Source organism: Syngnathus acus, chromosome 4 (assembly GCF_901709675.1).
Source record: "Syngnathus acus chromosome 4, fSynAcu1.2, whole genome shotgun sequence".
Lineage (NCBI taxonomy): Eukaryota > Metazoa > Chordata > Actinopteri > Syngnathiformes > Syngnathidae > Syngnathus > Syngnathus acus.
In genome coordinates this window covers 1,919,467-1,929,696 of record NC_051090.1, presented here as the reverse complement: position 1 = coordinate 1,929,696, position 10,230 = coordinate 1,919,467, and the positions used below count along the sequence as shown (strand labels likewise).

At 41.4% G+C, this 10,230-nt stretch overlaps 1 protein-coding gene across 3 annotated transcripts; it reads right to left on the bottom strand.

Annotated features, from left to right (window-relative positions):
- Window positions 1-29: 29 nt before the first annotated feature.
- dazap1 (DAZ associated protein 1) lies at window positions 30-10,208 on the bottom strand. 3 transcript variants are annotated; one of them, XM_037249843.1, is made up of 13 exons: window positions 10,093-10,208; window positions 9,776-9,886; window positions 8,631-8,671; window positions 7,692-7,858; window positions 7,353-7,418; window positions 6,649-6,756; window positions 6,426-6,474; window positions 4,146-4,228; window positions 2,069-2,216; window positions 1,955-1,987; window positions 1,670-1,819; window positions 1,347-1,511; window positions 30-857 (listed from the first exon to the last, which is right to left on the bottom strand). In XM_037249843.1, exons 2-13 carry the CDS (start codon window positions 9,802-9,804, stop codon window positions 691-693), a joined length of 1,206 nt encoding a protein of 401 aa, XP_037105738.1. In that variant the 5' UTR covers window positions 9,805-9,886; window positions 10,093-10,208; the 3' UTR covers window positions 30-690. The 3 variants fall into 3 exon arrangements, with proteins under 3 accessions (XP_037105738.1, XP_037105739.1, XP_037105737.1); XM_037249844.1 differs by lacking the exon at window positions 10,093-10,208 and having other exon boundaries at window positions 6,649-6,753; window positions 9,776-10,066; XM_037249842.1 differs by lacking the exon at window positions 10,093-10,208 and having other exon boundaries at window positions 9,776-10,065.
- Between the last annotated feature and the right edge of the window lie 22 nt (window positions 10,209-10,230).

The window sequence follows — 10,230 nt, the reverse complement described above, 5'->3', positions numbered from 1 at the left end:
GATTCCAAAATAAATGAAGGAAAAAGACATCCTTGTAACGACTTTTTTTTTTAATAATTTGTCCTTTTTGCATAAGTGCATAACGCACCCAAAACAGCCACCTGAGGGAAGTCTACATCTTTAAATAAAAAAAAAACAAGCAAAGTGTACATTTGAGTACAAAATTCCTTTTTAAAAAATTGCACAGTTTGTGTATAATATATATCTATAATCTCAATTTCAAACAAACTTGAAAGGCTCAGAACGTAAACAACAGTGACCAAATAAAAACAATTTCCCTAGAATTTAAAGCTGGGGAAATGTAAAACCCTGTTTTCATTTGTGTCAACCATAAATATACATATTTATATGTAAGTCTCTTTTCATATAGTCTATGTGCTAGTGTTCAACAACAATCAAAATTATTGCAAAGTAGTTTTAGTTCTACTATAAAACATTGTTGACGTATTGGACATAAAAGCATCTTTGAGTTTCATCATGAATTTTCCATAAATTAGGTAAAGAAAAATATTTGTACAACTCTATTGACCAAATTGGAAGACCTACTTACATGGAGGTTTCCATCTCACAATGTGCATTTAAAGTAACCCAAAGAACAATCCAACACACATTTACCTGACTCCTTTTGCCCGCGCCCCCCCAGAAGATTTCTGTATAAAATTTTACATAATTCCTGTCCCAAAGTGACAGTCAACGTCGATACGGGTGGAAGCCTTGTACGTTGTGGTTTTGCCCTCTTCCAAACGTGTTGGCGACAGGCTGTGGAGCAGCAGTCGGCTGTGCTGAGCCATATGAGGCCGTTGTCTGACTTGGATCTGCAAAGGTGTGGCTGTACGCAGTCAGGTCCTGAGCGTAGCCTGCGTTGGATGACAACATTTGAGGCCACAGGAAAAATACATGACTGGGACAGAGTGACTCATTTCCATGCAATTGGTGTCATTTGAAGATTACGTTTCACCAAAAGCTGTCATTAGCTTAAACTGTATCCTATGAGATATTTATTTGGGAAAAAAAAAAAGAAGATAAACAATACCCAAGGACAGTGACACAACAAAAACGGTAGGGGGCGACCTGCACAACTGTATCAGATGTGCAAACCACACCTCAACCATGCTGCCTCATGTGAAATATAATTACACAAAAGTGAAAAAATCATCCCGACCTATTAGATTTGCTTTTTGCACAACAGCTTTGCTGGAGAAACCTCATTCCGATAGTTAGCTCTTAGTTCACGGTGTCAAGAATGCATTTGCATTAAAAGTAAGTTGGGATCAAAATTTACCCTGAGGCCTGGGCTGTGCTTAGGTGCAAAACAAATAAAAAATGGAGAGAAAGACCTTTCTTACCATATTGGCTATACGGAAAGTCGGGCTGCCCAGAGGAAGCTTTGCTCAAGTCCTGAGTTGGTGTAGTGGTAGGAGCAAAGCCTAATGTTGCACTTCCGGGAGTTGTAGGTGGAGGAGGAACCTGCTGAACATACTGTTCTGCTTGAGGAGTGCCAAAAGTGTAACCTGTTACACAATACAATGATACTCTTAATGACTTTTCTCCATTCATAAGTTGCACATTGTATGACACTTTATACTTTTATCTTCCCATCAAGTTCTACACTTTCTTCCTGTAAAGTTTGTGCTTGCTTTTCCACCTTAACCAAGTGTGTGTCACTCACCAAATTGAGGTGCTGTGCTAAAGCCCTGCGCAGGGTAGCCCTGAGCTGCAGCAAAACTGCCTGCTGGGGTGGTGACCAGGAACGCACTGAAAGGTGAAGCGGGCTGTGTCGGGGTTCCCCGGCCTGCTGTTAATGGCGGTCCATAACCACCTGAGCAATTAGAGAACATAATTAGACATACAAAAAAGTCATTTTGCCATTATACCATGAAAATGACTTCAATTAAAGTTATTATTACATGGAGAAAACATAAGGTGAGATGATTTGGTGAGAATGAGAGCATACCTATAGGTGGGCCAGTAGTGGAAACCCAAATGCCTTCAAGGACAAAATAATAGTACAACGCTTTAGACAAAAGTAGACTTGCTCAAGGTCCAGTTGAGCTTTTTAAAAACTCACCTTGTGGCCCATAAGGCTGTTGCCAACTGTGGGCAGGCTGTGCTGGCCAACCATTAGCTGCAGTCAAGATGCTCCTGGGTGCCCACTGGCCTGGGCCGAGCTGGCCAGGAGCTTTATTGTCGCGGGGTTCTGCTTTCTTTACTTCAACCTGGACAAAGGGACAAGGAGGACACATTTGGTAACGCCTGCAAATGGCCCGTCAAGTCCCCCACCTAGTCAGACCTGTCCATTTATCTTTGTTGTTTGGGGCCAATTTCAAAAGTTTCACTTGTCTTAATCAAGAATTATTGCCTAACCAGGAGACAAGTACAGCTATGTGTATCAGGTACTACAAATCAAATTGGATTTAAAAAAAAAAAAATTGCAAATATTGTAGAGATGTCTTGATCTGAAAATTTAATGTACCTGAGAAACATAGATTTTTTTTTTTTATAAATTCAATGAACTGCCTTCTACAAAAATAATTGTATACTCTAATATAAAATTACAACTTACCTTTCTGCATCTAAAGTATATGAAGAATCTCAATTTATTCTATTTGGAATAGGTTTTAAGGGGGATGGATGTCAAGAGAAAATTGCATCTCAATTCTAATAAAATACAAGGTAAACATGCAGAAAGAAAAAAACGAACATTTTTTTCTGTATAAAACTGAATCTTCATACCGTGTCAAAAGGTACAATTCTGTCGAAAATGTGACTCAAAACTCATCCGTTTGTTCCAAGACTAATGATTTTGAGCTTTTTTGTGTTCCATTTCTAACTTGCCGTGTGACAAGGCACAGCAGTTAACCAGCTGAAGGAAACCGGGCAGAGACTAAGGGGGAGCCAACCAGAAATAGACTGAGGGCTTGAGTTATTGGGGTCACCTTGCAGGAAGAAAATGAATCACAAATTCCACCCAGCTTTAAAGGTGTTGCTGGCAAGCCTCTCTTTTATCGCTGTCGACCCAATTAGGCGCAAGTCGGGTAGTGGCCCTTGCTGCCGCCGACAGCTAGCGGAGCGCTTTCTCCCGTGGGCATCACAGCTTGCTGTGATGGATACCGTGACTTCTGGAAAGTCCCCAACAGCAGAACTGGGATTTGTAACTCAGTTTGATGTGCTCCATTTTCTAATTTTGTAACTCATACCTCCCCCCGAGCTCCCTCAAGTCCCGGTGTAAGGTAATGTCAAGTCAAGAACAATGGATTAAGTTGAGCCTTGATGCCTGCTGGGAAAAAAATCAGGGCAAAGTCAATGGGGGTGTCTTAACTGGAGCGTTTACAAGTTGAGCTAAATCCATTACCCAATTGAGATTGGATGTAGGCTAGATATAATGAGAAAGCCACATTTTAATTAAGGTATCCTGAAAGTCATTATTTTAAGAAGAATTGAGTCAATTGCCATGTTTAAGTGGAAATAGACACAGTGACTATAATGGTTGTTGTGTGTCACGTAAGATGCGCCTAAACATTGTTGCTGTGATGAATCATTTACTTTTTCCCTTGCTGTAATCGGATTACTTATGCCCGCGCCATGAAATTATGTCCATTTTTTTTTTTCAAGTGTGATTTAAGAGACCTTCTAAATTCTGTTTTTGTAAAGCGGATGGACACAGTATGGAGATTCTTTGATTGAGGTCACTGATTATTTTTTTTTTTAACGTAAAAGAAGACATGTTGACGTGGAAGTGACCTGCCAACCAAATATCAAAAAACAAAAGAAACAGAACTGATTGGACCAATCCTTTAGGTCAATTCTACTCATATTCATTGAGCTGTGATTTTAATTATAATTATGTAGGTTTACAAATGTATTTTTTTTTCATAAGACAATTACTTTTGAGAATGACATTGCAACCTAGAGGAGTGGTCAGTTTTAAACAGAGCCTTGGGCGACAAGCCCTTCAATTTCAAAATTCAGAGTTTAACAGTGTATAGAAAATATGCTTTTGTGTTCAGAAGCCCAATTGTAAAATATTGCAATGGGAGTCAAATGAGCCGATTGTATGCAACAGCATTGCATTCCACTCTAATATAAAGTCAGTCGCCAAAGCCTCAGTTTTATCTGAAGGTTAAAATAAAACTACAACTACACACTTTTTTGCCCATGATGTCGTGAAAATGCATGTTGACAGCCTGGTCCACTGATTGTTCGGCCTCGAAAGTAATAAATCCAAAACCTAGCCAACGACCAAGAGTGAATCAAGGTAGCAGGGGGGGGTTGTGACAACACAAGATGAAGAACAGTATCGGGATTCGGCAGAGTGAGGATCTGTCAAGATTGAGCGAGAGGCTCTTGGGGTTTGGATGACGTCGCACGAGCGGAAAAACAAACACAAAATCCAAGACTACAAAAGCTGGAAACATATTTGGACCATGAAGTGACCATTGGACATGAAGGATGGATGATAAATATTCATGAATTCATTAGAAGTCAAAAGCTATATTTTCTGCGGTTTCATCCAAACCCCACCTTGAATCGTCCTGGGTATTTTGCTTCGGAGCACATAGTTGTGGCAGCCATTGTTAATGCATTACAAAAAACATGGAGAAACACAAACTGTAGAATGCCTAGCGCTTTCTCCAAGCTTTCCCAAATTTGAGATTTGACTTTTGAGTCAGCCAGGATAAGCCAAAATTCAACAATAAAACACTGCTAATGGTAACACAAAGATATAGGCCAGAACTGCTCTCCCAAAAAGGAATTTTCATGGGGCACATACAAAGATCACCAGGAACACACACACAAAAAAAAACGAATTTAGAGAAATGTAGCTTTTAAATGTAATCTTGACGACTGAGCCAAAATGAATCAAAACAAAAACACGGACTTTCAGACAATATTTTTCCAAAGGCCACAGTGATCTACTTCTACTTCAATGAAATCAACTTTCCACTTTGGCAGAACTAGGCTGAGTAGCCATCTCTACTCTGGGACCTAACCTGAATTCGCTAAAACATCCTAAGGGACAACAAGATTTCAGAGACCTCCAGCCAAGTATCCCCAAGTTGTGTGGCCTATTGATATTAATAACATCTGTCAATGTCCTCAATCTCAATTTAGGACTTGCTATTCCAAAGTACTGTCAATCATTTTCTGCTATATTTATACAATGTAACAAAATGAAAAATATCCTCTAACAGTTCGATGTTCATAACAGTTCTGACTTTGTATACACCCCAAGAACCAATTGAGCGTTTGGGCCTTTTTCAAAAGTTTGGCCTGTACCTCTGTGGTACCAGTCAATGCACAGTAACCTAAAGGAGAAAAGACAAACCTTAAGAGACACAGTTAATCACATTCAAACAATTCACGAGGAGAAGGGGGGGGGGCACAGAGGAAAAGAAAATATAAAGGGCGCACTTGCAAATATACTTAACTTTTCTACATATGGGGGGAAACATAATATGCCATTTAAGGTACACGTATCACTTATGTGCAAACTCAAGGTGAAGAAAACTTAATGCCACATTATACATCACGTTTTAAAGTTACGCTTACAACGATTGTGCAATGGTGTTAACTGGTTGCGTTGGGTCATGTTAAAGTCCAATGACAAACTATTCCGTTTCTCCCAACAGAGGGCAAATGGAGTGAAGGAGGAGGAGCAACACAGAACATGTCGTGGGTCGCTGGCCGCGGCATCGTTACGATGTAGGACAAATGTAGATGGAACAGATGTGACTGGAGGTGGCTGGGCCGACCCGGGCTGACACCAGCATTGCCGGTGGCTGCTCTGATTTCCAGTGAGGCTTAAAGTGTCACTATACATGGAGGATTGAACGAGATGCAATTATGTTACTTCTACTTTCAGGCAGTTCATAAGGAGGCCTGTTTTTTTTTTTATATGTAACACATCAACCCTTGTTCTTGTGAAATACACAATCATTGAGGCACCTTTGAAGGTCAAATCGCCTTTGGAACTCAAACTGTTCTCTCTCTCGCTCTCCTTTTGCATGTTGACCATCTGGCTGCCTCGAACGTCTCCCCTTTTAGTTGACGCTTTTCCTCCCAAAGCATCTGCTAACTACTTGCAATTCAATTTTTGCATTTCTCATTTTTTTCTCAATTAAAAAAAAAAAAGTCACGCAATGAATCCTTAAAATATCCTCAAAATGAGGTATCAAAACTCTAGATTGTTATTTTGACACAACAGAAGTCATACTGTCTATTTAGCGCACGCTAGGATAGCTTGGTATGACCTCAAATGGAGCGCTGCAGTGATTAAATGTCATTTCCACAGTTGAATGGTCGGTTTCTCTTTGGGCCAGAATAGTTTGTCACTAGATTTAAGATGGTATGGTATTGAGGGAGGGAGGGAGAGCGGGCGGACGGGAGGGAGGGAGGGTGGGATTGAAAACGGGATCAGCTTTTACCTCGGGGCCTCTGCTTCTCCGCATCATAGATCATTACCACCTCTGTGACCTTGAATTGGACAAAGGGAAACAATGGACATTTAGAAAACGCAGACGGGGTCCTTCGTTTACCTAAATCATGAAAAAAGTCAATTTGCTCTTTCCTATTCCATAAAATGTGCTTTTTTTTTTTTATCTGAATTAAGATGTCCAAACAGTCATAAAGCCAAGTGACAATACTCACCACGCCGAACCTATTGAAATAGTCCCTGAGTTCAGGCTCGCCACAGTTATGGGGAATTCCACCTACAAATATCTTCTTCGATTTATTGCTATCGGCTTTGCTGCCCTTCTGAAAGAAAACAAGGAGTGTATGGATTACAGTGTCTGTTAAAGGCTATCCCTGGGGGAAAGGCCGCTTCGCCATCATCTATTCAGGCGCTGCAGAAGAAATTAGGTTCTCCTCTTGCCCTGGGGTATAATTCTTAACATGTCATGTCAACGCAAACACTAGTCTCCACAGATCAGGGAACACGGCTTCCTCCGCTCACTCTCTTTGCAGTCGACACTCCGACTGTAAAGGCTCGAGGCTGCTCCCGCAAGAAAGACCTCCATCAAATACATCTTTTGATGATCGGGATTGCTTTATCCATAAACGCAGTCTCTGTGTTTTTCTAGTGTTGGGCAGATCCCTTACATTTGCAAAACCAGCACTTTCCAGAAAAAAAAAGTCATGTCAAAGAGTGCAAGCCACCTTCAACACGTCATATTGGTCAATAATTTAAAAAATATATAAAAAATAAAATGGGGACTGACCAAAAGTATTGATTTGTGAAAAAAATATTAAAGCAGTGGTTTTTTTTTTTTTCCATTGGTTGGTTATTTGCTTAGTTAGCAATTATTACACCTAGCAATGTCTGGCAAGAAAAAAAGTCACATTCTACTCACCCAGCCTTCCTTAGTTCGAGTCTTTTCAGGTTGCATTCCTCGAGGAGTGCATGGCTTCGGGTCAATCTGACGGCATAGAGGGGAAATGTTTACCCACCGATGTCAAATGTTTATCTGAATAAATGGTTGATGAAGTAGGCTACTGCGTTCAGTCACAATTGCAACGTGAACGGCCAAATTTGACTTTAAACAGGTAAATCTTGCTCAGCAAACAAATAATCCGTTTTTGCAAGTAACGTGTACCACATTCGACGCTTTCTTGCGCTTAGCAAATGTCTCGGCTTAACTGCTTTCTTAAAATATGCACGTGTATTGTTTCAGGAGTCTTTTCACACTTACATTTCTGCCGTCTAAATTGTGCGGCTTTGTCTCCAGCACCGTCCGTACACAATTGGGGTCTTTGAATTTGACAAAACCAAAGCCTCGCGACTGATTAGTGGTTTTGTCCTTCATTATAACACAATCTACCACTTCCCCATATTGTGAAAAGTAGTTTCGCAGGGTTTCTGAGGGAAGATAAAAAAAAGAACGATGAAATCATCATAGCAACACTGCAAACGTGAAATAGCTACGAGGGGCGGACGCATTCATTCGACGTGAAAAATGGAGCTTGGAAAACACAAATGAACATCTTTAAAATGATTCCTAAAGGACTGGCCCGATGTCAACTTTCGTAGCGCCGCAGCCCCGAGATGCCGGCACACGCCCACTGAGACCAAGTGAGCAAGTTTCAACAAATGAGGAGTCTGTAATTGCTTTTCTCATTGCTGGGAAGCCCTGCGGTCAATGCCAAGGGAACAAGCTGAGTTCCACACTGCTGTGCTTGTAATCTTTATGCTACAGTGCCGTTAAGACACACAAGTCCAAAGTTACACGGTGGTCAGACCAGAAATCATCAGTGAAGAGTTGAGACGCGGGCTAGACCATCTCGGAGAAGGTTGTGTAACAACACCAAAGTCACGTTCAGTCATGTAAAAGGAGCAAGATTCGAACCGCTCCAAATGTTCTCATGCTAAATGAAAGTGCTGGGGGAAAATATTCCAATGATGAGCAAACCGTGTTCGATACGTAAACGTCACAGTCGTTGGAGAGTTACCTACATGAGATTGTATTTAGCAACACACCTATTCAAATGGCACCATTTTGGCTGATGATTATTTCAACAGGAATGCTTGCGTATTCAACAAAGCTGTCACGCTATTGGGTGTAGTTTTAAGGCTACCGCAGAAAACATTTTTTTTTAAAAAGCAAGAATGATATGACAGTTATGATACTTACCTTGTGTGGTGCTCCAGTCCAGCCCACCAACAAATAATTTTCTACAAAAAGAGATATGATATGACCATTACAAGTTCACACACAGGTTTAAAAACAGGTACACCAATGTAAACAGTAACGAATCCATTTGTACACAGTTAGGTAGACGAGGACACTGTCAGGTACGTGACTGCAAACAGTATATCGTACATTGGTATACAGTCAGACGTCAAAGTGCAGTCAAGTACATAAGTGCACTCAAGTCAGGTAGGTTGATGTAAACAGTAAAAGTACAGCCAGATTCACCGGTGTAAATCCAAAATTGCTGCCTGCAATTAATTATGTTAGGAATCAATGAATAAATAAAGTCTCATGAATTGTCAAATACTCAATTGATGTCAACAAAGTGCAGTAAATTAGACTGATCAGGTGTACAGGTGACAACAGTAAGTACATGTGGGGATTGAAGCACCAGTTTCTTCACTTTCCGTTTGATTTCATCTCACATGCTTCTGTCATCATCCATTTAGCCAAGTATGCTCGTTTTCACCCTCCAGTTAACAGCAAATTGTGAGGGTACAATGGCACAGGCTGCAGCCGGCTCTATCCAGTCTGTAGTCTGAGCACGGATGGACGCTTGGCTCGGATGCTGACACTTAACAAAGCAGTTTATCATCCGTACGATCAAACTGGTTCCATTTCATCTACGACCGTGTGAAAGGTGGAGGACTAGCCGGGGAAATCATCTCAAACAGTCCCGCGGTGCCCGCTAAGTGTCCTCTTGGCCAAGTCAGTCTGACTTGGGCTTCACTGGCAAATGTTAGCTTGGTTAGCGCAGATGCTCCGAACCGAGAGAAAAACACAACCGGCATAAGTGAATAGCGAGACTCTTTGGTATATTTCCCCAATAATAAATGTGGCTTAAGCCAAGGTCAACGTCGGACGTTTGTACTCAAGCTGCCATAATAGCACATTTCCACAATAAATGTCACTTTTTGCCCTTATTTGCAGGGGCTAGCGCTCTCGCTAACTTACTAGAGCTAACCTAGCTCGTTAGCAAATGCTAGCTGTCAAAGAGAACAGTGCAAGTTCGATTCATAATAAGAATAAATACTTTCGAAAACGACTCCATGCCTTGTAACGGCGCTTGGTAGGAAGACACTTACCCGATTTCATCGCCGATTAAGTGGTTCATTTCTGAGTTTGGAGCGGAGGGGTGGGGGGCTGCGTGAGCTGTGTGGCCGCCGGCTTCTCGCTTGACTGCTGCCCCTCTCACACTGAGAGCGAAGCCAGGAAGGTCACTCCGCTTTTTGGTTCAAAACTGCTCTGCGCAATGACGACACGAAAGTGTGCACCGCCTTTAAAGGAACACTGCACCGCGACCATCACCGCACCGCACCGCAGCAGCCCGAAGAACACCACTGGATGATCGCAAACAAGTCATCCAAAAAATAACCATTGCAAATACTACCTCCTCACTTACATCGTCTATTTTTTTTTCACGTGCAGCATCAATGGTTCAAGTATTATGCTTTTTGAATAAAGGGATGTCAATTTATATTTACGCACACTATATAGGTTCACGCGCATCACGGCGACCTTTGACCTTCCATGAAGACAA

Excerpts from the sequence above, each read along its gene's own strand:
- dazap1 (XM_037249843.1), bottom strand. The coding sequence starts at position 9,804 with ATGAACCACTTAATCGGCGATGAAATCGG. Across the intron at positions 7,419-7,691 it reads ACAATTTAGACGGCAGAAAT|ATTGACCCGAAGCCATGCAC; the intron begins GTAAGTGTGAAA and ends CTATGCCGTCAG. Across the intron at positions 1,512-1,669 it reads TAGCACAGCACCTCAATTTG|GTTACACTTTTGGCACTCCT; the intron begins GTGAGTGACACA and ends ATTGTGTAACAG.